This window comes from Carettochelys insculpta, chromosome 12 (assembly GCF_033958435.1).
Source record: "Carettochelys insculpta isolate YL-2023 chromosome 12, ASM3395843v1, whole genome shotgun sequence".
Classification (NCBI taxonomy): domain Eukaryota; kingdom Metazoa; phylum Chordata; order Testudines; family Carettochelyidae; genus Carettochelys; species Carettochelys insculpta.
This window is the reverse complement of record NC_134148.1, coordinates 24,718,247-24,743,965: the sequence shown is the minus strand read 5'-3', so window position 1 is coordinate 24,743,965 and position 25,719 is coordinate 24,718,247. Positions and strand designations below refer to the sequence as shown.

Below are 25,719 nucleotides of genomic sequence, written 5' to 3'. Positions count from 1 at the left end.
TCAGAGGGAGGGTAAGTGGCAGTCCTTTGTTACAAAGAATCCTTTGCTATAGTTTCGGAATTCTTGCCATCGCAGCGAGAGGATCCAGAATTAGCTGGGAACACCTTCAATGTAAATAATAATGGGGAAATATACAGGCAGAAGAGGAGATGTGACAAGAGACAAGATGTTCATAGCAGGTTTTAGGTAGAGATGGGTCTGAGTACTAAAAGCTAGATCCAAATATGAAAGGTGATCAGCTCTAGATTCAAGTTTCCCTGTAGTTCCAGTTAATCTAATTTTATTAAGTATGAGTGCAGAGTAAAAAAATGCAGTATGTTAGGAACATTTCCGTGGAATATATAAATATATCAGCTCTTGAGCTACTGCATTTGCATATTTTTATTGCTATCAAAAGGGAAATGGATAGAGCCATGGGAAAATTGTTTTTAAGTTGTACTGACACATTCAGATTGTACATATTTAAATGAAGAGCTTGTCTGCAGAACAATTTCATGCTGATTTTTCTCCAGGCTAATCTAACGGTGATATAGCCACCTTCCCAAACTGCTGAAAGGGAAGTGTTTGTTTGCACTCATGTACTTGATTTTGATCATGGCATTTCAAAAGAGATGGAAAAAAAGATTAAGAGTTATTAGTTTTTTTAAAAACAACAAAAAGATTTGCTGCTTGGCAAGCTGCCCTGTACTCAAACTCCAGATAAAATCTCCTGACTGAGTTTAATACAACAGAAAGATGTAGTAACACATTGGTTTATTGCATTAATCTCAGCACTGCTGTCCATTCAGCAAACAGGATAAAACCCAATATATGCTACCAGTTAGTGTCTGTTACCAGAGAATTGAGAAAACATCCTTTGGGTGGTCATATTCTTGTAGTGGGCTTCACAGGGTGTTTTGCACATGAAAATGGGGAGATTCTTTTCCCATGTTTTTACCTCCAGATATATGTGTTTACACATGTGCATGTGAAAGAGAAGGAAATGGGGAATCTAAAAGTGGTGTCAGTTTAGCCTCTGACAAAGCTATCTTCAGTGAAGCTAAGTTGATTTTAATGGACTGTTTAAAAACAATCTGGAATATGTTTGGTGTGCTAGGAAAATGTTTCAGGCAGTGAATTTTTATTAATTGAGATAAGCTTCACTGTCTTCGCAAAATTAATATATGTAAAACTTCTGTAATGTGAAATACAGAAACATCCTCAAATGTTTAATATACTACATATCACCAACTAGCAGACCCCATTGGCAGTGCATTAAGTCCTGGCATAGACATTTATATTATGCCCTAAAGGCATCTCTATTTTCGTAATAGACCTTCATTCATTTATGATAGAATCACTCAGCTTTGTTTCACAGTTCCATAGCCTGGAACCAAATCTGTTCTTGAAGTAGACTACTACAAACAGAGGTGTCCTCAGGACACTCTCTACATTTATAACACATTATCCATATATATAAGGCCTTTTAACAAGTAAAGAGTAATGCTTGACATCCAGGGAAGCTTTGATGTAATGCTGTTGAACATATTTTGTAAATAAAAAGCTTACTTGAAGGAGACTTTTGACTCCATCTCTAAAGCTGTCAGCTGCCACTGCAGCGTAAAATGCTTTTCTTTTGTTCTTTGTAAGCCATGCCTGATTTTTTGCCATGCCACTGTTCATCTCTTTAACACACAGCTTGCGTGGTCCCTATGGTATACAATGAAATATTAGTAAAAAGACTTTGTTTTATATACTGCACTGTGATTTTGAAGGTGTTGCATAGTCTGCTCTGTGGGGGAATGGAAGGAGTCAGAAAAACACATTTCCAAAGAGTCCATGGAGATTCAGTGCTTGTAAAAGAATCATGCAGATAACATACTTCACATTCTGTTCAAGAGGACTGAGGCTGTTAATGCTACTTAAATATAGTGATTCTGACGGAAAGAAAGACTATGTTGAATTGTAACATCTTAGAACAATATTATGATGAAGTATCTCTGAGCAAATAAACTCCCTACCTGACTTGACTGAATAAGCAACCTTACAGGAAGTCTCAGCAGATCTTAAGCAGTCATTAAATGCCCATCTTCTGCCACTAAGGGCAAACTGGACCTTACTCATCTGGACACACAAATTCTTTTGTTGGTGTGTCTTTCCAGTAATCATCTGATAGTTTAATTGGGTAAAATCCCACAGTCACGGTATTTGTGGGCATTATGGGATTCCCCACTGACAGCACATAACAGTTTTTATCACTAGCTTATTTTTATAGTTACACAACTCTCAGAGGTTCATTTTGTCACACTTTTATTACCCACTAAGCTAAATTTAGCTTATATTATTAGGAAAAAAACAACAAAAATGCTTTCACTAGCACAACCAATTTGTGTTGCATTATGGGCAGAAGTGAAACCTCCTAATGCGACATAAAAGCCAATAATATTACAAGAAGATGCCTAATGAGGAAACCTGCTGAAGTCAAACAATGTGAAGTTGTCTAGTCTGCACCCACGGATGTCTAAGCTCCATTAACTTCAGCGGTGCAGTATCAGGGCCATGTAGCTATATAGGACATATCAGCACAGGCTGTGGTTACACTAATGAGTTTTGTCAACAAAACCTAAAGAGTTTTGTGACAAAACCTTGGTTTTGTCAATGAAACTGGTGGAACATCCACACACAAAATGCCATTTTATCCACAGTTTGTCAACAAAACTCAGCACTTTCGCCACAGCATTCTGCCTTTCAGTCATGCAGCATAACACTGCTCTCAATGGATTCTGTCAACAAAAAAGCAGTGTGGATGCTCTGGGGGGCCTTCTCTCAACAGACAGGGAGTCCAGAACAATGGGCAGCCCTGTCTGCCATGCTTCTGGATGCTTGTTTGGTTGAGAGAGCAGCCGGGCAGTTCGGCTGCTCTGTTGAGAGAGTGGGGCGCTCTTCCACTGAGATTTTGTGCGTGGCCGCACTCTGTTGACAGAAGTTTTGTCGGGAAATCTCTTCCAGCAGTGACTTCTGTTGCCAGAATGCTGTAGTGTAACCATAGCATGCGTGTTTAGTCTGCACTAGAGGGCTGCACATTCTATGTTCACAACACATTGCATACTAACAGACCCATGTGGTGCTTTCTGCTGTGAAATAAAAGCTTCCTGGCCTGATAATTTAATACTCTTTAAACTGAGACTACATTAATATGCAACAGGGAACTTTTGAGGTGTGGCATCAGGGTCTGTGTGGCCCAATTGGTGCACAACACACTAAAACACTTTAGAATATACACCCCTCTTGTGCAGACTAAGGCAGCATGCAGAGAAGCCCAAAGACTTGTGTGGGTTAGAAAGGAGCTCATCTGAGGTCACGTCTATGCTAGGAGATAAAATGGATTTTAGATATTCAAATCCAGCTATTGCGTAGCCGTAGCTGACATATCCAAATCAGTTTTTGCCACCATCCCCACAGCAAGCATTTGACAAAAAGAAACTCTCGTACTGACTTCCCTTACTTCTCACAACTGCCAGGAGTTGACAGTGGTGCCATGATACTTTCATTTAGTGCGTCCCCACTAGGCATACTACATCAAACCTTGGAAGATCAACCGCCAGGGAAGCAGTCTTCCGTAAGTGTAGGTGTACTTTAGGTCTTCTAGTCCACTTGTCTGCATTTTAGTAACACTGATTTTATTATTCTAGTAACAGTAGGAGAAGGGTGTATTATCTGGACTCAACTAGCCAAACAAGGGTAATTCCATAACTTCCCTCTGTAGATTGTTCCACTATTTAGTTTTAGTTACAGTTTAAAAAAGTTTCTCCTAACATTTAAACTATGTTTTTCACTACTGTAATATAAGCTACTGTTTTCAATTCTGTCCTAACTAAAAGACCAGATCCCTGTTATCTTTACTGCATCTTTTCCCGGCAAATAGTTGTAGCTACTTATCATATAATATCAAAACAACTGTACTTAGGTAGGTCCCTTCTTCAGAAGATTCTTGAGCAGAGTCCCTTTCCCAGAAAAGCTGGGTGAGTATTGCTATTATAATATTTTAGATGGGAGAAGTGAGGAACAGAACAGCAAAGTAAGCATTGCAGGTCAGTGACAGCTGGAATGAGAAGTTGGGTATTTCGACTGCTGTGTGCTGTTTCTGAAATCATGCTGCCTGTTTAACCCTCCATTTTTTCTAACCTCAATGTATCCATTTTAAAAAAATCTTTCCTTGTAACTCTAATTTTTCTAACCCTTCTCTCGTTTTTGCCTGGTCTGTATGAACTCTGAGATACATCCCAAGAAGGCGTTAGCCAGCAGGCTCCAAATCAGTTGACAGTATTTTTGTCAAGACACATGACAGGATTCATTAACATGCTCTACTCTTCAGCATCAATGGGAGCATTGTGTGCCAAATGAGTGGAGAATAGAGCTCTTAATTTTTAGGTTCACATACATAGACCCTACCGTATATACTTGGCAGCAGATGCAGAGACCATTGTTCTTTGTGAATGAATGTGTGATGTCCAACAGAGCAGGTCTTGTCATGGGTCCTCCTGTTAATACTATGCATTGGGGTCTGGAGGAAAGAACAAAAGTTTACATTTAACTGGGAGTCTATCTAGCTAATTCCAGACTAAGCCATTCACAACTTCCCTGCAAAACTTACCTGAAGTTTTTCACATGATCTTCTATCGCAGTTAATTCCAGTGCACTGTCTAATGCATTCACATAGTAAAGAGCCTGTGCAGATGAGCCCCAGTTTACCTCTGTGTATGACAAAGAAAAACAGCATATTTAACTTTGTTTATTTCTAAGTTGTGTAACAGATGTCAACATCATATTTTCTGTGTGCCTTACCTGACTGTATTCTAGCATGTTCTCAGCCACACAAATGTATATGGGGGTGATACAAATACAAACAAATAAATCCTTCTTCATTATTTGTATGAAAATCATAGGGAAATGTTCTTTCTCTGCCTAAGAGATGTTTTGCATTCTGTTCCGTTAACTCTTTTTCTTTCTCCCACATATAAAATGGACAACCCTGAGTAAAGCATTTGCATTTGATATGATATTTCAGCAGAGGAAATGAAGGTTTAGAACGGCGCATTGCTAGCTCCAGTGAGTTGAAAACCCCATGCTTTCAAAGAAAAAAATGAAGTTGCAGTGCTTGGCTTATTGAAACGTGCCAGCCCACCATAAGCCAGTTTGCTTTGCTACTGAATGCTTACTGTTGTAACCTCTTTATAGTGCATGATGTCTCAGAACAAAGAATATTGCCATGGTAAAGAAACACTTGTATAACAGTGTACCATCCCCTTGCCCCAACCCTTTCAAACTCCTCACCCTTCAAAGGTATGCACTGGGACATAGCAATAATCCCGCTCCATTCTGGGACTGGGTTCAGAGCAGAGCCAAATGATAACTCTGCATCCAACACTCCTTGGGCTTCTTCGCACAGCTGCTGAACTCTAATGCCTATAGGGACTTGAGAGCTGCTAGGGACAAGGAGTACTAATATACCGCTGGACCAGTGGAAGAAAGGAAGGGAAACACTAGTGCATCAGCATCCTAAACATAGTTGCAAGGGAAGTCTTGAGTTGAGGAGCAAATCAGAAGTTGTGTACCATTGTGCCTGCTAAAGGGTCCAAAGGCAAGGTATCCCATCAGTTCTTCCACTGATTCTAAGAGTTGAAAGGAGAAGCAAGTAGTAGAAATATGTTGAAAGATCTAAAATAAGAAGGGGATAAGTCCTGGGTTTGTGGCAGGGGAGAAGGCAGGGAATGTTACCTTCAAAGTCTGAATGTGGACCTGCAGGAATTGTCCATTGTATCCCTGCAAACTGAATGTTCTGAGTTCCGTTCATGAACCAAACGCTGCAGGGATTGCACAGTTCAGTAAGTGGTAGGTCTAAGGTACCATAATTACGGGCATGCTATAAAAAGCTGTCTCAATTTGCCAGCTGTTTGCTAAGATACTCAAAACCGTTAGGCAGAATGTGAGAATTCAGCTGTATGTAATTACTTTCCAAAATCCACATCTTTTTGCTGCTGATATCCTTGTCAGTCACTCACACTGATGTTTGGCTGAAGGCATCAGAGTGGAAGTCAATTATTTCTGAATTCTGTGGTCATGCCTGTGTAAATGGGGAGCAACACGAGTTATGCCACACCTTGAGTTAAACTGTATGATATGCAGCTTTTTGATTTCTGAATATGGCCTTTTTGATTTTCTGTCCTCTTTGGTTCTGCATTTCCCTATGCCTGTCACTAGGACTTTGGGGAATACAGTGTATGTGTTTTTGTATTACAATAAGATGAGGTGTTCTGGCATTCTTGTTCGTCTTCCGAGGCTACCAATTCCCAGCCATTTCAGTAACATGGCATACTTCAATGAGACAAACAATTCCATGGCACACCCACTTTTTTCAGCTCAATCGATTGCTCATAAACATCCCATTACTTACATTTACTAGGGTTACAATCTTACTAGAGAGATTTGCAACATAGTAATGCATACAACAAGCTAAACCTGGATCAAATGGGATGTTGAGTATTGCTGACAATTTGAGCAGTTACTCAATTAGTCACAGCGTAGAGAGGGGGCTCCAGAGAGCAGGCTCCCTATGCTGCCAGCCCTTTGGCACTGGGACACAGTATTTAAACTGTGTCCCAGCTCCAACAGGCTCCTGTGGTCCCTCCTGGCCTTGCCACAGAAGGGGAGGGGTCATGGGATTGTAAGCAGCATTTCAGCTGCCTCTGGGAGTGATTGGGCTCCTACCAGGTTGGCATTTCCCCTCATAGTGTCTCTGCAAAGAACCACTGCAAAGGGAAACTGGCAAATCCCATGCCAATTGGGACTCAGGCAGCCTTGTTGCTTGAGCCGCATCTGGCATGCGGTTGTCAATTCCCCACTCTATCCCCCGCCGCCCCACAATGGTTCTTTGCAGAGCCGCACTGAGGGGAAATTGAGAAAATTTCACAGCACACCAGTGTCATGGCATGTCAGTTGAAAACCATTGTTCTAAGCATTGGAGGGTTATCAGCATTCCACTGATGCAGCCTACATCCTCACTGCAAAATGGATGGGTAAGGAATCCAAGTGAACACAGAACCCAGGCTCTAACCCACAGTCAGTTAGTTCAGGTTAAAAAGATGGAAGCTCGGTTCCTTTGTGCAGGGGAGGCTGCTAAGACCAGTCAAGCTAACCTACTACTTGCAAAAGCCTGATAACAGTTTGGGGGCAAAATCCGCCTCAGAAGATACTCCCCAGAGGTGGTTCTAGCAGCAGAAGGACTGGCTGAGAGGACCGGATGAAAACTGCAGCCTGAAAGGAAGGATTATACTTTTTTGATCTAGGAAAAAGTAACAGAGTTTATACCTCCAATAACAAGAGTTGAGGTTTGTGATTAGGACATCTCTTTTCTCCTTCCAAGAAGGATGGATTAAATATGCCAGAGGGAAAGGACTGTTATTAGGGAACCATGTTTTGGCAATTTAAAGTGGGATAGCTTTGTGGGGATTTTTTTGCTCATTCGTCCCAAATTCTCTATTATTCCTGGGCCTTTTCTATACACAGAAGTTCCATTGATTTAATTTAAATCAGATTAGAAAAACTGGTTTAGTGATAGCCATGCTGACTTCTGTGTGAATGCTCTAATTCCTGTTTATGCTAAGTTTGTCAGTTCAGATCATGCCTTTCTATCAAATTGATTCCAGAGCATCCAAACTTCAGTGTACATCTGCTTGATTTAAATCATATCTTGTGATAAACCAGTGTGTCTTTGTGTTATACCCAAAATGCAGCTAATGGCATGACATGGTTGAACAAAAAACAATAAACAATTTTCCAGTCTCACCTGGCTTCTTGTATGTCACATAAATATAGAGGAAGAGCTCAATGGCATACGTGATGAGAGCTGCCCACCAGTTGATGACAAACATGACGCCACAGCATAACATGGCTCCAAAAAGTGACACCCACATGTTATAATACTTGAATGCAGGTCTCCAGCCTGTTCAAATTAGAATCAGAGAAATCAGAGATGGAAAAAGGCCTATAAGGACCACACTGGCAAATTATGGGCCTCTGGTTTTGTATCTATCAAAAAATTGTGTATTGCTGATGAGTGCAGGTGATGGAAGGAATATTCACAGAGCCTGCAGATAGAAGTGATTGTGTTATAAAAGGGCTCTCTTGAGTATTTTATAGCAGCTTTGTATGCAAAAGGATGATGACTGAGTTGGGATCTCTTGGGTATTTAGACCATTGTGATCTCTAAAATCTCTCCATCTACTGCAGCATTGTTTGCTATGGTACCTCTTTGTACAGTTTGGTTTTAAACAGCCAGTGAATTTATGTGCTTTGGTCAAATTATAGATCACTGACTCAGAACTGAAATGGATTTTCCTATAACTGCAGGTAATAGGTTATCATCTCCTTCTGATGCATTTATATAACTCTCATTAATGTTAATGGAAGTTATTCATGCACCAAAAGGAGAATATATCCCAATATTGTAAGTGTTCTTGCCTTTTAAACTTAAAAATCATTTGGGATCATTGCGAAAAATTGCTGTTGGCTTTCAAAAGGTATTATTCCTGCTGCTCTTCAGCTGAGATATTAAATACTTCCCCTGCTAGCAATTAAAATGATGAGTCAAAGAGTGAACCTACACGGTTTGTGGGTCTCTGCCAGGTGTTCTTCAAAACAGATTCTTTGGCAATGGATAAACACAAAAGATATTACAGGGAACCTCAGCACCCTAACATGGATGACAATAATAATGATGGAATGAGAGGGCATCACTGTGACAAAATTTACTGTCCTTCGGCCTTGTAATAAGAGCATCTATCACTGTAAATTGGCAGAGGACAAAGAAATTAGCCAAAGGAAGCAAGGAAAATTAAGGAGAAAAATTGCTATGCTTTTATATGAAACATTAAGTAGTTATAGAATCATAACTGATGCACACATGAAGAGCACAGAAGTAATTTGTACTGAGCTCCATGGCAGCACAGAACAGATCTGCATTTGTTCAGCTCTGTACATAATTAGGAAAGTGCTTATTTTTTCTGCCCTCTGAACAACTGGCAGCATGCAGACTTGTGGGAAGAGAGTTAATATGTATGTTTATGCTGTTGCTGTGGTGTCTTTCACGCTGAAAATAGAGTGTATTTCTCTACTGTTTGAAATTAATAATTGATTTGCAGCAGTGGAAAATTGCCTTTACTGTTGGTCAAAAGGGGCACCATTCAGATGATTCTCCTTGTTTCTGGCTGTGAACCTATCATTCATGAAAGTAAGGATTACTTTGAGCGTGATGCTACAAATACACATAGACCCAGATGCTCCCCTGTTGCATAGCAATGGGAAGAGGCCCTTTTTCTTCGTCTGTTTCCTGCCATGTCCAGGACTTTCAGTTGTATAGACTACTCAGGGGTCGGAGCTTGGAACAGAAGATTAAGTAGAGACCCCTGTGGATGTCGGGATGCCTACTTCATGGATCCCAGTCATCTACATGGAGGGACTCTCTGGTACTGTTTTTTTAATTTTTTTTTTTCTTTTTTCTTTTTTTCTTTTACAGCCTGGCTCCTAGCTTTGGCAGGTCCATTAGCCATGCTGCCACTATTTTGTTGGTTCATAGCTGCTCTCTGTAATCCCCTATAGGGGATACCAATTTTCAATAATAGTCTTACTATTATTAATAACTTACTAAAATGCCGTGTAGAACTTCTGCATTTATTGGGGGAGAAGATCATGCTACTTGATGTGGTTTTTATCTTCTTCCCCCACTTTCCTGGCTGACTGCCTTCCCCAGATGGCGGATGGGCCACATGGAGTTTTACAGAGAGGGAGCGGGAAGTGATTATGTAGCAGGGAAAACATCCAATGTAGCAGCATTTCCCCTCCACTGGGTTCCAACACAGCTTTTCTCATTGTTTTGCTGCCTTCCATACTGTGCAACTGTAGGGAGCATATGGCTATATATTTCCAGAGCCAAATTACAGTTTGAAAGAGAGCCATTAGTCTTAACCTGTAGAGATAAGTCACAGTCTTCAGTAGGAGCATGGTCAGACTGCATATTGAATATCTGATTTGTTTGCAATGTTGTCATAGCCATGTCTGTCCCAGGGTATAAGAGAGACAAGGTGGGGGAGCTAATAACTTTTGTTGGACAGTTTATTTTATCTTAATTTATTATTTTTCTTCAGGTCTGGGAAAAGAGAGCTCTGTGGAGCTCCAACATTTGTCTCTTTCACCAATGGATGTTGATGCAGTAAAAGATATTATCTCAGTCCCCCACCCTCTTGCCTCTATCATGTAACTTGGCCATTTTACAGATGTTGGAGCTTTCTCTGGATGGCAACTAAATGTTAAGACACGCTTTTATGTTATCTTGGTATGGCAGAGTGTGATCCCTACATATGGTTCATAGTAGTCTCTAAAACTAACCTGGAGATTTTGCATATGATGCATGAAAACAGGAGAAGTTAATAAGCGCATACGAAGCTAGGAAGAAGTTGGAGATGATGGGAGCAATGGTGTTGAGTTCAGCTGCAAGAAAAAAGCATAAGTTAGATTTCACAGGCATGTGCTTCTGGTGGGACTGGAGTTATACAGCTATTTCCTCAAAATGTACTGATACTTAGGTATTGGAGAAGTTCCAGTTAACCTGCAAAACCTGGGTATCTTCCCAGTGGGGCTAATTTCAGACCAGATTGTGATATCCTTATTCATAGAAGTACTACCAGACTACACAAGTGATATAACTGACACTGATTATGCCATTTGTGGTGGAAGAGATTATCAATGGAAGGGCATCAAAATCTGGCCTTTAATTTTGGCTTTAAGTATTTTTAAAATGCAGTTGAGTAGATGGGACATTTCTTTAAAAAAAAAAGGCGCGAGGGTGAATTCATTTTATTTGCTTTTTAAGAGACATTCTAAAACAGTGCATCACATAGCTTGCATTTGAAATCTTATAAAAAATTAACTTCATGAACTCCAGATATCCCAAACTGCCGCTAATAATAATCAAATACTGGAAAGTAGTAGCAGGAATCTCCAAGGACCAATGTTGTCAGCTTGTGCAAAAATCAGTGGGAATTTGCTGAGTAGAAGTTTTGCAAAATCAGTTTCATCTGTGTGGTAATGAAAAGAGATTTGAAGTTAATGCCAAATGGAAAGTGTTTGAAGAAGTGTCTAAGAATTTGTGCTGGATTTCCTGAGGTGCTGAGCATGTAGCTTTCTCTTTGAAGTCAATCAGAGTTGTGGTGCTTAGCACCTTCAGAAAATAATGTCGTAATGGCAGTAATAACAAAGTGTTTCCTGTTCGCATGAGGGGCCTGGTTCCTTTTTAATTTGAGGATAAAGGAATTTTTGCCATTGCTTTCACTAGAGTATATTCAAGCCACATATAATTTTTTAATCTGTTAATCGATTTCTCTGGCCTGGCAAGAAATTTCAGATTTATACAACTTCATCATTACTTTGCTTTTCACTGTAACATAATACTGGCATTTCTGGAGTGGATGTTAATGTTTCACCTATTCCTTGCAGAGACAGATTAAGAAAGGGGCTTTCTTGAGAAATGAAATGAATTAAAACACACAAAAGTAAATGCCAAGATGGAGAGGGACTTAATAGTAGTTATTTTTATAGAAATGAATTTAAATTTTCAGTTATTTGTTTTTAAATTATAACAGGCTCTTGGAACAAATATACAAACCAATCAGAATGAATGCCATAGCAATAATGAAAGTAAGAACATATCCTCTGAGTGGTTCATTGTTCTTCCCATGTCCTTTCGCGAAGAAGTGGAGTGCTTTGTAGATGTTATCCTTGCAAAGAGCCTGGTAGATAAATCAGAATTTGATAATACTTTTTGCAGCAGAAAAAGTGACTTCATACTAGGGAAAGCTGGCCCAAAATTACACATTATATCAGTCTCAGGAATTTCAAAGATGTTTATTATCATGGTGTCTAAGCACTGCAAAAGATGATAATCAACATTCTAGTATACAGTAGCTAATCAAAATGCGTGATGCGCAACACTCAGTTGTTACAAACATTTACCAAATAAGTCACAACATGAGCTATGAGAGGTAGTTAAATGGGGGAAACTGAGGCACAAATTAGTGACTTATCTAAATCATACAGCAAGTCTGTACCAGAGCTGCAATTTAAACACAAGAACCCCACAGCTCTTGCCTCTCAATCCCATACTCAGATATAATGGAATTTAAAAAAAAACGTTCTAACATATTTTATATCACTTCTGGTAGGAAGATATAGTTCAGTTCATTATATATTGTGAGAGCAGTGTAGAGTAGAAGGAAATTGGTGATTTTTGTTGTACCTGGAAAACCTTGGGTGCACTAACGAGTGAGGCTAGAGCTGATGAGAGGGTTGCAGAAAAGATTCCTGCAGTGATTAGTGGACCAAAGCCAGAAACCATGCTCATAACCTTGAGAAACAACAAAAGCAAAGGACTGTCAGGTTTGTCAGTAGGATTTACCTGTACATCATAGCTATTTGTATGCTCTCAGCTACCTGCAAAAAGCCCTTGTGAGGTAAGGAAATACCGTCTCTGTTTACAATTCAGAAACTAAGGCACGGAAAGACTAACAGTCAGGTCTTTAAGAGTATTTAGGTGCTTGGCTCCCATTGCAGTCAGCATAAAATCTTAAAAGTGACCTCAGCAACTTGAAGGAAGAATAACTTCTCTGATACATGGAATGTGTGGCAGTCAGGTGTTTTTGATCTAAGAGCAGCTAAGGTCATTTTAAGACTTTTCACTACAGTGTCAGCATCATTATGCAGGGGCATGGACTGCTTTTTAGTACCTTCTGGAGACAAAACTAAAAGCCTTATGGCAGGGGTCGGCAACCCTTGGCACAGGTGACATGCGAGCCAGTTTTCATCAGCATGTGAGCTGGGAGCCCAGCTCTGTCCCTCCTCCTCCATGCAGCTGGGAGCTTGTTCAAAGCCACACCACCTGTGAATTAACAAAGGACCAGCTAATACTACCAAGTACCACCTAAATGGTAAAGCTCTGCATCTTAATTTATTAATGAAGCTGTTGTAAGTAGGAAGGTTAGTGACTTTAAAAAGTAACAACTTCACTCAGACCTTATATAGAAGTCCAAAGGTCAAATTTCAGTATTCCACCTCAGAAAGGTTGCTGACCCCTGCCTTATGTAGTACTGAAGACAGCTCTTGAGTGTTGGAGGCTATGTGAAAGCGCAAGCAGTGCAGGACAGTTATCTCTTTCTACCTATTGCTATAGTGTTCAGGTTTTGAGCTAGGGCCATGTGTCTTAATGCAACTTTAACTGTCGGTAAACAAAGTTAGTTAGTTCATATATGTGACAGTGTCACGTGTGTGCTTGTATCATTTATAATTTTGCATATTTTATAAATAAAACACTTTAAAACCTGGAAATTGTTCATCAGCCCGTAATGACATTTCTGGATTTTACAGCTGGAAAAGTCATAGCCAAGGGTACAGGCTGAGGATCCATTACAGTTCACTCCAGATGCAACGGTGTCAGTGGTGTTCCCAGTAGCATCACGTACAACACACGCCGCTGAGGAAACAGGATATGATTATTTCTCTTTCTTGTGACAACAGAATAATGTCCTCTCCACACTTCAGAGCTTAGCTGCATGGATTGTGTACTGATGCCTGCTTCAGTTTTATCCTGCAGAATATTCCTTTTCAGTAGGATAAGTTCACTTCTCTAGGTTGTGAACTTGAGCTAGTGGGATGGGTGGAGGTTGCTGCCTTCATGGCGGTAGAATACCAGGTACTTTAAAAATTATGAGAAAATTATCTGATTTAACTCAAAATTGATGTAGTGAAGTACAAGGTTCATCTATGGGCCCTTGTAAAAATACCAGTATTCAATGACAGTCGTGTTACCAAACAGTTTAAAGTCTGAGCGTACATTTATTATCTAAGACTCCCATTCCCTTCATAGGTTCAGATTCTCAAGGCTGTAGAGCATTGTAGCTCCACTGAAGTCAATAAAGTTAAATTGCTTTACCTGGGCTGAGAATTTGGCAAACACTCTCTTTATTTTCAGAGGGGTAGTCACATTAGTCTGTAGCTTCACAAAAACCAAGCAGTCTTGTAGCACCTTAAAGACTAACAAATCTATTAGATTATAAGCTTTTGTGGGTAAGACCCACTTCAGATTTGGTCAGATCTGAAGAAGTGGGTCTCACCCACAAAAGTTCATAGCCTAATAAATGCATTTGTTAGTCTTTAAGGTGCTACAGGACTGTTTGGTTTTAGTGATATTTATGTTCACTCTCTTTTTGTTTGTTACTCTCAGAACTTATGAAACTCTGATCTCAACAGCTCTAGCTGCTGATGTGCAAATGTGTACATTTTTTTTCAGACATGTCCAAACAAAATGGTTTAAGGATCCCAAAGTACCTTTATATATGTAGCAAGCTGATCTACAAATGGAACAGAAATGACCACATTCGCCACTGAAATTTAGCCCTATCTGGGGTTGCAATGGAGCAGCTACTTAACAGAACAGAGCAACATTACACAGGCTTAAATCAGAATTCACTTTCTGAATTCTGAAGCTGAAATTGCAGGGAGAAAACAAATATACGAAATGAGGTTACCAGAGTTGAAATATGGCTAGGACAACAGGTATAGCTTTTACTTTTGCTTAAAGGACCAACACCCAAAAAGTTGGAAGACTTTGGTTTTCTCTCTGTTATGAAATGATTTGTCCTATGGGGTTCTAGCACATGTCCCTATTCAGAGGACAGGAGTGCCACTTAACTAAATTGTTTCTTGCAGCACAATTAATATGGAAAGAAACTTTCATTTCTTGATCCAAGATTTATTGCACCCTTTGTAATGAGAATTTAATTGAATGTTTGTCTTCCACAGACGATAGAGGCAGTACAAGCCTGTGTTCTATCCTGTGTCTATTTTGTTGAATTGTCATTTCCAAACTGTAGTGACATAGGGCATCTTGTGACCTAACGTTCTTCTTTAGGGAAGTAATTGATTTCTCCTCTCTTGAGATGTGAAGACTCAGAGTTTTCATGTAACCTCGTCATTTGTGTGTGCTGTAATGCCAGCAGCTAGAGCTCACTTGGAGAACTTTTATGTGAAAGAGGAGAAAAATTATAAGCAGACTGATTTGTGGTACTTCTCCTACCTTTAACTGTCAAGCCAGTTTGTTCTTTATCTGCTCTACATGGATGGTCTCTGTTGCTGAATCATTTGGCATTGTAGAGTTTCTTTATGCAGGTTGAACCTCTCGCGTCCAGCACTCTTGGGACATGACTGGTGCCAGATGAGAGAATGTGCCAGATCATGCAATGTCAATATTGCCTACCACATTACCAGTACTTCCACTGCTCACTGGGCTCTTTGAAGACATGTAGGTGTAAATTACAGCTAAACAACAGCACAGAACACTGAGAGCCAGGGCTGGTGGCCGTGAGCAAACTTTATGGGACCACAGGAAACTTGGCCACACACATGATAAGTGGTCATCTGGCGAACTAAAATCATGTCATTCTGGATGTTGCCATACGAGAGTGTTCTGAATTAGAGAGGTTCAACCTGTAACATAAAAGAATCTCTCTACCCATCTGTATGCACAGATTTGGTCAAATTCCATGCAGATACCATATGGAGATTTTTATTTGTGTTGAAGGGTTTGTTTTGCTTTTTAAGTACCATCAAGCCAAAACAGCTGTCTTACTACATAACAAATCCTCCAGGTCAAAAGAAATGATGAGGTTGACCATTCATGTATGATTAGAGCTCTAAACATACTTAACTATATTAAATATGACAAAAAACAGGTGTTCAGTACTTACCTGCACATATTGCAACTCCTAGGTAGGCAACAGTTGTAATCAGAATGGCCAACATTGTTCCCTTGGGTATAGCAGCCTGTGGGTCCTTAAATATTGCAATTGCAAAAATTGCTGTGAGTCCTTTATGTATTTGTAACTTAAGTGCTTACAGCCTGATTATTTACAAATTAGCAAGTTGCAGTGCTGACAGTTTATGATATGAAAATATTTGTGGGGAGGAGAGAGATTGTTACCACTAAGACTCACCTCTCCCACATGGGGATGGATTCAGACACCATCCCCTTCCGTGGGTGCTGCAAAGAAGGCACTGCAGGTCCAGAATTCCATTTCGGGTGCCACGCTGTGGGACTCTCCTGCTGTACATGTGGGGGACCATTAAGTCCCCTCTGCATCAATACAGGAGTAGCCCTTACTCTTCTGCTTTAAGCACTCATCCAAACTATCTATTGAATTGCACAGTTTGGCTCGCCAGGAGGATTAGGGCACTTTGAGAGACGGACACTATTATTAGTGCTGGAAACTCATAATCACCAGTTATGTCCAAAGTGAACTCCTATCTTTCAGATTGCATTTATTCTTGTATTAGGTTATTCAGGAAATGTCTGCTGTGTGTTATTGCTGAGAGCGGCCAGTTTGTTGGGTCAGCATTCTTCTGTAAACTGTAACTAGAAACCTATATCAGCACTGTTCATGCTTCTGTGAATAAAGGGCTTTAAGATATTCCACTATTAATTATGATTTTTGGAGATGTTAATACCATCAAAATTTCTGCAGGCTATAACTTGATATATACTTGCTCAGCCTAGAAAGCATTTTTTTTTTAAATTTTCTTTTTAAATTAGTTTAGTAAGTGTTTTACTTAAAGAAACATGAAATTCATGTTTTAATACTTTTCAGAATGTCTTGGTCCTTTATTAAATGAAGTTGTTTTTCCAAATGAAATTTAGCAAGTCATGTGTAATGTGGCTTAATCACATAATTATACTATTGTTTAACACTATTAAACAAGAATTAATGTACAAGTACCTCCCTCATCCAGCACCTCGGGACGTAAGTGGTTCTGTACAAGGGAATTTGCAAGACAAGGGGATGTCAGGCCACCACGGTGGCTGGATGCAGGTGCCCACTCCTGCAGGGCTTCCCTGCCAGGCTGCTGGGTTCCCCCACCCTGGCCAGATTCCCTGGGTCTGTGGGGCTGCTGGCCTTCATGCCCCTGCTGGACAAGGGATGTTGCCAGATGAGAGAGTTTCAACCTGTAGTAAAATTTCACTGGCTAAAAATCCCCAAACAAATCACTTCAGCTGCACAGGAATCTTTAACCTCCAGTCACTATGGTTTTTAATACGCGTCATACCAGTGTTTGTGTCAGCTAGCCCTTGCATAGGTGGGGTTTTATGCTGCAATCTTCAGACACTAACTAGAAGGACATTTACTCAATGTGCTAGTACCCTTTTGGAGTCTGAGCTGAACTCTTCAAAGTCAAAGCAAAGACTTCCATGGACTTCAATGAATTTTGGATTAGGTTCTTCATCAATGAATGAATGATTGTCCATTACAGAGACATGACCTTATAATGGTTTACTACAAACCTCAGAGGCAGTTTGGTTTCTCTCTCTCTAAATTTTAAGATACACTTTATGTTGTGTTTCAGGTTTCTCCTTAGGCTGGTTAATTTCATTAGATCACTCTTGATGCATCAAGGTATGGATAGTGGGGGATTTTCTATGTGGATTAAGGCTATGGAAATGTACAGTCATGACAGTACAGCTCTCTAGGGTTGATGTGAGGTGGTGCCATCAATGTTTTTTGTAAGCTGTGTAATTGTGTGTCTGTTCAGGAGTGATTCAAATGCTGCCCAGCTAATTAGCAGAGTGCTTATTGCTAAGTTTGGTTTATTGTTTATAGTCGTGGTGCACATTTGCACAGGCCTCAGTGGACATACTTTTTTTTTTTTTTTTTCTGAACATGAATTGAAAAAATCTTCACATGGATAGAAAAGATTACAGGGAACATTGGCTGACATCCCTCCAGGATGGGCCTTGAGTCACCATGAATTAAAATATCAGAGAGGTAGCCATGTTAGTCATGCACCTGATGAAGTGGGTCTTTGCCCACGAAAACTTATGCTCCAGTAAATCTGTTAGTCTGTACACTGCCACAGGACTTCTCATTGTTTTTTCTGGAATTAAAGATTAAGGTTTAATTAAAGATTATGTCATGATTAAATCTCCAGGAATAGAACCAACCAAAATTGGCAAACATAGGTGGGAATGTTATGTGTCCAACCTATGCATTCACTCCTCACCCTGTCTTAGTTCCTGATGGTTCCTGAGATCTGTGGCGAGCACCCCACATTGTCTGAAAAGGAAGAGCTGTTGCTGTGGAAGCTCTAGTGAGATGTGCCTTTCAGACCAATGGCCTGCCAGGCAAAGACCTAAATCCAAGCAACTGTTTTTCCTTGTGGACAGTAGGTTTGATGACATAGTAGAGATTCTCCCAGGCTGGAATGAGGAGGTCCTGGTCCAGTCTCAACAGAATGCTCCCAGTCCAAAAATAAGTGTGTAAAAAAAAACAACCCCTCATTAATGCTATTGGCTGGATTCTATTGTGCTTGCTCCTTCTGAGTAGCGCCTCACTGCTGCAGTAAAAGAAAAGCAAACCAACCTTTTGGAGCAAAGGATGGGGGTGTGCAGGGGAAATCACCTTCCCTGGAAGCATGGGGCCCAGGTTACTCGTTGGTTTGAACTACAATAAATGGTGGATTCTCTGTAATTTGAAATCTTTAGCTTAAGATTTGAGGACATCTGTAATTCAGTCGGAGGGTATGGGCCTACTGCCAGAGTGGGTAGGTGAGCTTCTATTAGATAATCCTGACAGTCTCTTCAGGCCTTAAAGATGATGAGTCTATGTCGCTGTTCAGTGTGAGTAAGGGTGACGCAACTGGCCTTTAGATAAAGCTCAGGTCCACTGATAGCAATTCCAGGCCCCAGGGCAGAACAGACAATGGGCCCCCTACAACCAGCCCACTGGATGTATAGGTAGTGCTGCTCCTGCACTGCTGGCACAGTGTGGGTGTGGGGTGGAGGGGTAGTTCTGGGAGTTGATACAGGAAGAACTAAGCTCACAAAGGGACATCGGTGCTGCAAGGCAGTTGCACTTGCAGTAAGTAATAGAAATTCATTATTGCAGAGGCTTGAGTCTTCTGTAACCCAGAGAGGGTCCTAACCCCTGTGCTAGAGAGCCAGTATCTTTCTTTTATCCTTGGCCTAGTATATGTTACCAGATAGGTGCCTAGGTGATTTTGGTGCTTACGAGGTGCAGACTTTCAGGATCTCAGAGGTGTGACCAATTGAGGCAGTTAGGTGCTGAATTCCCCTTGTGGTTCTAGCCTAGAACAGCTGTTGAATAAAACCCCAAGGCAGTTTGCTATCTACCTGTCCTGGGCTCCTTCCAGAATTCAAACTTATCTGCATAGTCTGCAGGTTTGTAAAGCTCCTGCAGGATTATAATAGGAATGAGGTGCCCATATGTATTGGGCTGCATGGAAAGCCTCAGCCTGGCTGTTGAGAGAGAGATGTTTAAATAACATGTTTTTGTACACTTTCCCCTTGGATCTACCAGCCTGGGCTATTGGTAGGTGGGTGGGGAAAGGCAGGGATAAATGGAGTGAGGGGCACAGTGTGTTAGGCCCACTGACAGGAATTTTGGGCCCCAGGGCAGCACAATCAATGGGGCCCCATCCCTTTCACTCAGACAGAGCCATGAGCCCCTCTCCCCCAGGCATACCCCAAGCAGCACCCTCAAGCACCCTGGTTGGTCACAGCCTCATTCCTCACCGGCCTGGAGTTGCCCCTCACACCTCTTTGCCCTCTGTGCCACCCCCATCAACCCTGAAGAGCTCTTCCCCCAGCCCTGCCTGACCCCTTTCCCTCACTGTCCCCCAGCAACCTCTTACCCAGCTGTGCCCCTCAGGCATCCTGTGCTTAGCCTGGTTCCTTCCCCTCTCTGTCCTCCCCAACGACCCTCTGCCAGCTCTGTCCCCAGTTTTCCTGTGCCCATTTTGGCTCCTTTCCCTCGTTGGCTCCCAGATGCCCCCTGCTTAGCTCTGCCTCCCAGCAGTCCTGTGCTCAGCTTGGCCTTCCCCTCTCTGCCCCACCGTTCCCCTTTGCCTTCCAGATGTCCTGTTGTCCTTACCCCACCACCAGCTCCTTTCTCCCAGCTGTCCCTACCTACCTCTGCCCCCCTGCCCCTTTTTCTTTTTTTCCTTCCCAGCCTGGTTCCTTCACACACCTAAGCCCTTGCTTCCCCCAGTCCTGTGCCCAGCTCTACCCCAGAGCTTGCCTCCCTCCTTCTCTTCCCAACCTGCCCCCCCACAATTCCCAGTCCAGCTATCCCCTCCCTGCTCAGTTGCATGGTTACAACCTCTGGGGCCCCATCCTGTCTTGCAGCTCCATGGATTCTAGCTCTGGGGCCCCCTGCAGCCCTACCATGCTGCTAAACAGAGCAATTTAAAAGGACTTGGGAAGAGCTACAACAGTGGCGGTGGCAGCCCCAGGCCCCCTTAAGTCAACTGAGTCCCTATGCAGTAGTTCCCTTTGCCCCCCTCGGTTGGTGGGTCTGATAGAGCTGTCCAGTTTGTGGGTATTTCACAAATACTTGAGTATCAAATCAATTTGACTACAGTTGAGCCCTTTAACGGTCATATATCCACAAAACCAGACCAGACTGTATGAAGAGGCTCAAGAACCAATGTTTCACAAAGCCACCACAGATTGCTTCTGGTTTTTGTTACACTTTCTGACAATTCCTGGACACTGAATAGCTTCACAAGTATTGGGACTATTTCACCAGGTGCTTCATAAAGCCAGAAAAGTCCCAATTTTTGTACAGTATTTTGAAAGTACAGCTTAATGATCTATAATATTAAGTTTGAGTAAATAGCTGATATACAGCCATAACTAGATGGCATTCATAGTTAAAACTAAAATCAAATATTTAATTTACCGGTTTGCTTAAATATTGGAAACAGTGCTGAAAGATTAGTGACTTAAGCTAACTTACATTGGTTGCAAGGGTAAAGAAGGCACTTGTAAAGTTCTGGTCTCATTGATTCCATCAAAAAGCTTCTTTTGTGCGTGAGCATTCCATTTCCTTGTTTTTATATGTGTAAAATCGAGTTTTATGCTATACTTTTCAGTGTGATATTAGGGGAATTAGCAAAGCAATTGTAATGGAATTATACACCTAATTTCCATAATGGGTCTGTTAAAATGGTATGTTATTTTGGGTTACTGAAACTCTAAATTTAAATGAAGTAATGTTTTGTGTGCATAGCTTTATTATTCTAGAAGGAAAGGAAGCTGATGTCCTTAGATAATAAAATACATTTAAAAATGAAAATGTTGCCTCATGGCATTGCTTGTGTGTTGAAACTAAATGCAAATTAGTTTTCAATGATTATTCTGTAGCCTAATCAGCATTAGGAAGTAAATAAAATCCATACCTCCAGATCGCCTGAGATATTGGCCCCTGCAAGAATGCCAGTAGCTGCTGGGAAAAAAATAGCAAAGACCGAGAAAAATCCTTCACCTCTGAAATCTGGTCCAAAATTTTCTGCAAATATTGAGGCTGCAAATACAAATGAAAATGAAACATGTCACCAGGCCTTGATTCTGAAGTTATCTGATGAAGTAGATAAAGAAACTAGCCCTTCACCTTCAGAAGACTCAGTTCCAATCTGTTTTAGCTCATAAGCAAAGTGAATTTGGTCATCTCACTGTAATTCCTTGCAGCACGTTTCTCCAAATCACAAAACTGCAGTTCAGTCTTGAAATAACAGGCATGTTCCATGTTTAAGTTAAAATAGACAAAACTGTCCCCAAATATAAATGGCTCAAACCACTACAGGTTGAACCTCTCTCATTTGGCATCCTCAAGCCCTGACTGGTTCTACACCAGAGAATTGCGTGACCACAGGAGGTTAATATTGTCTTTAGCACGTTATAAACACTTCCACTGCTTACAGGGTTTTTGGAAGACATTTAGGGGTAAATTACAGCTAAATAACAACACAGAACACTGAGAGCCAGGACTGGTGGCTGTAAACAAACTTTATGGGACCACAGGAGACGTGGTCACACCCATGATAATTGGTCATCCGGCTAAATAAAATTATGCCATATTATGGATGAGCAAGTTTGGGATAAGAGAGGTTCAACTGGCACTGTCAGCTTCAGAAGCACTCCCAGGCTCAAAAGTAAAAATTGTTTAACTCCAGTGACCCTGAAATAATTTTTTAAAAAACTAGTTTCCCTTAGTTATGTGCTGATGTATCTTTGGATAAAAGCCTGATCTTGTAGTCTTTCTCAACAGGAATTTTGCAGAACTAAAGGTTCCAGGAGTGGGCCAAAAGTATTAATCTGTTTTATATTTTTTAGTAATAGCAAAACTTGCCTTGGTAATTAAAAAAGCCTCTTGCCTTCTTTTCATTGTTGGTTGGTATGATTGTCCCAATGAAGAAATTTGCAATGGCAATAAGAAGAATGACTAGAAGAACTACTTGAGCCTGTTAAGAGACAAAAGCATTTTACCAGTGGACTCTTCATTTGTTTTAAATATGGTGGTAGTTATGTATGTAATGGTATTTAGATATCACTTGTTATGTATTTCAAATTTCTGCAATATTAGAACACATTCAGCCACTGGCTGGGCAGATGATTCAATAATCAAGATGACTAAATAGACAAAAGTGCCTTACACTGTGTGACAATAACACATATTTTGTTATAACAAATGGGTATGAAATATACAAAGTTATGGTTAATGTTTTACACTGTAGAGTGGTTGTACAAGAAGAGGAAAAACGAAACAGCTGATAGATAGATATTTAGATTAAGACATTTTATATTGGCTACGTCTACACTAGCCCAAAACTTGGAAATGGCCAGAAGTTTACTAATGAAGTGCTGAAATACATATTCAGTGCCTCATTAGAATGCCAGTAGCCGCAGCACTTCAAAATTGACGTGGCTCGCCACTGCATGGCTCGTCCAGATGGGGGTCCTTTTTGAAAGGACCGGCAACTTTGAAATCCCGTTATTCCTAACAGCAGATAGGAATAAGGGGATTTCGAGATTACTGGGGTCCTTTCGAAAAGGACCCCTGTCTGGACGAGCCGTGCGGTGGCGAGCCTCTTCAATTTCGAAGTGCCATGGCTACCGGCATTCTAATGAGGTGCTGAATATGTATTTCAGCGCTTCATTAGTAAACTTCAAAATGCATGGCCATTTTGAAGTTTTGGGCTAGTGTAGATATGGCCATTGTTTGTTTAGTTTCAGGGAATTTTTACAGGATCTAAGTGACCACTCTAACAAGTAGCTGTAAATTCCCCTCACAGGAGAATATAAAGATAAGGTTGCTATTCTGAAACTAATGTTGACAGGTACCTTTTAGCCTCTTAGCTATAATAGTTCCTTTATTTTGTGAGTGTTTGTCCCATAAACAGATATGACTGAGATTTTTAACATTTGTTCAGCAGACAGGAAGGCATGAACCATTAGAGGGTAATGGATGGAGACCAATGTAAAAACTCACTTTGGAGCCAATATTCTACACAGAGTTAGCATGGCCTCACAGTGTATTATTTTTATGATTTTTATTATTTCAATAGAGCTATGCAAAAAAATAAAAGGGACCTGTACCTAAGGCTTCGATGTTCCTGTCATAAATTGCAAAACAAATAAAATTAAAGTGCTTGCAGAACACAGAACTCCTCTGATGTGAGGCAAAGGGGGAGCCCCCAGCCTGAAGGGCACAAGTACTCTAATGTGGAGTGCTTGTCAAACTCCACCTGTTTGATGTAGGTTTCTACACCCCCCCCAGCTGTGTCTTAAACTTATATAACACATTCTGCAGTGTAATCGTACTTATTTATGCATAACTTTTAAAGCTTACCTTTGCTTCCCATTCCATACCAGCCACGGAAATGCCCAAAAGAACAACTACAGTAATGGAGCCTATTATTCTGATGTCATTGGATTCATCCACCATCAGCACATCACTGCTCTAGAACAGGGAAGAACATTGTTTATGTGATAAGATGGATAAATCAGAGAACATTTAAGATCGAAAAGAATGAGTAAATTAGTTTCGTTTCAGTGGTTTATGATTTCCTGTGCTCGTTGAGCATTAGTAGTAAAAATTACTAGTTGACTAATTAGGAACACATTCCCTTGAGTAATTTTGAAGCTCTGGTGGCAATATATAAAACACTTCTGCAATAAGTTAGAAGTGATGGAAAATCTTCTTTAAGTAGGATTCAGGGTCCATTAAGAGAGATCTAAATAACAGCCAAAGGCTGAAGCAGTTAGAAAGAGATCGTAATTTACACAAAGATGACAGAATTCCCTAGTTTAAATACATACCACAAAGTTACTTCCATAGTTACCTTAAGAAGCTCTACAACAGTTTCAGCGAATCCAACTACATACATGGCTACTGCTACAGCATTGGCAAAGGCAAAGATAAGTCCTATAGATCCACCAAATTCAGGTCCTAAACTTCTTGAGATAAGATAGTAAGCTCCACCTGTCAACAGAAGAAAATGTACCTTTACCGTAATTTGGGTATTGCCAGATCTCACCTTACTCATGTGAGCAGTGCCACTCTGAATTTTGTCGTTTGCATGATTAATATAACCTGTATTTCCCCAGTTAATGGAGAAGAGCAAATTTGTGGATGGAACAGGAAACTTTGCAAAAATTTAGCTTTCAGAATTTACTGAATGATTTCAAATATTAAATATTGAAAATGAACTTTTGGAATCATTTATATCTTTTTAACATGTGTTATTTGGTATGCAGACCAGCCACTAATGGTATATAATTAAAACACAGATTCTACAGAGAAAATATTACCAGTGAAAGGTTTATTTCCTTACCTGGTTTCTCCCGTTGTCAGCATAAAAATTCACTCACCAAGAAACAGATACAGACAATGTATTCCTTAAATAGTCTGAGTTAAGCCAGAAAGCCTTTAAAACGTTTTGCATTTCTGTATCGGTAGAATGTCAATCAATCTATACAATAATTCCTCCTATCATAATGAACCTAAGGCTATGTTTACACTATACGTAGCAGTCAATGGCTGATACGCAGTTTTAGCTATGCCGTTGACTTCCGTGACTTCTGTGCTCCCCCTATCAACGTTCCCTAATTCTTGTGGCTTGCAAGAAGTTACGTCAGCGTTGACCCTGGAAAGTGCCATTTTGTGTATGTGCAAAATGGCGCCCTGGAAGATTGACCCTGAGCGGGTCAATCTTCTGAGATAATGTAGACGTAGCCTTAGTGTTCAATGTTAGCATGTTTTAAAATCAACTCTTCTGCAGAGTCATGTTGTGTTTTGGAGTTAGGTCAGTAAATGAGATCAAGACTTTTAAATTTTGTTTTTTCTTTGCTTTATTTTACCTTACTAGGCTAACACCATTACAGTCTCTATCTTGTTCTAAGTCAGCCCTGCAGACTTCCATATTTTCCATAGTTATACGTACCTCCTCTGACTACTCCATTAGTGCAAATGGCAGACATTGAGATACCTGTTAATGTTGTTACTACCACACTCAGCATTATAACCACGATTCCAAGACCTGAAAAATCCCAAAAAGAATATATTCAACCTAAATACCTGGTTGGCACTTGAATCCTGTAGTTTGAAACCACAATCATCCACTGTAGGACAAACACCGGATGAACCTTCAGGACCCTGAAATGCACTAAACGTTTAGATAACAAGGTGCACGAAGGACCTGAAATGTACTACACTTTCGTATTGCACCAAGAGAAATCACTTATGTTCCAAGTAGCATCTGAAATGTAAAAGGAACTGTACAGGA

The 25,719-nt window shown here is 40.6% G+C and overlaps 1 protein-coding gene across 6 annotated transcripts in view; it reads right to left on the bottom strand.

Annotated features, from left to right (window-relative positions):
• The window catches only part of SLC12A1 (solute carrier family 12 member 1), a 107,423-nt gene that overhangs the window by 40,131 nt on the left and 41,573 nt on the right, over positions 1-25,719 (bottom strand). For 5 of the 6 annotated variants that reach the window (XR_012647169.1, XM_075006934.1, XM_075006938.1 and 2 more), the window contains 14 exons: positions 25,378-25,473; positions 24,277-24,416; positions 23,784-23,894; positions 22,284-22,395; positions 21,334-21,458; positions 15,831-15,915; positions 13,407-13,558; positions 12,329-12,436; positions 11,699-11,822; positions 10,423-10,524; positions 7,826-7,981; positions 4,634-4,733; positions 4,432-4,543; positions 1,549-1,689 (listed from right to left, as the gene is read on the bottom strand). Coding sequence is in view for 5 of the 6 variants with exons in the window: in XM_075006934.1 (XP_074863035.1) it covers positions 1,549-1,689; positions 4,432-4,543; positions 4,634-4,733; positions 7,826-7,981; positions 10,423-10,524; positions 11,699-11,822; positions 12,329-12,436; positions 13,407-13,558; positions 15,831-15,915; positions 21,334-21,458; positions 22,284-22,395; positions 23,784-23,894; positions 24,277-24,416; positions 25,378-25,473 (1,664 nt within the window). In the remaining variant the exon portion in view is untranslated. The remainder of the gene's footprint in view (positions 1-1,548; positions 1,690-4,431; positions 4,544-4,633; positions 4,734-7,825; positions 7,982-10,422; positions 10,525-11,698; positions 11,823-12,328; positions 12,437-13,406; positions 13,559-15,830; positions 15,916-21,333; positions 21,459-22,283; positions 22,396-23,783; positions 23,895-24,276; positions 24,417-25,377; positions 25,474-25,719) is intronic. The other variant, XM_075006936.1, reaches the window with a different exon arrangement.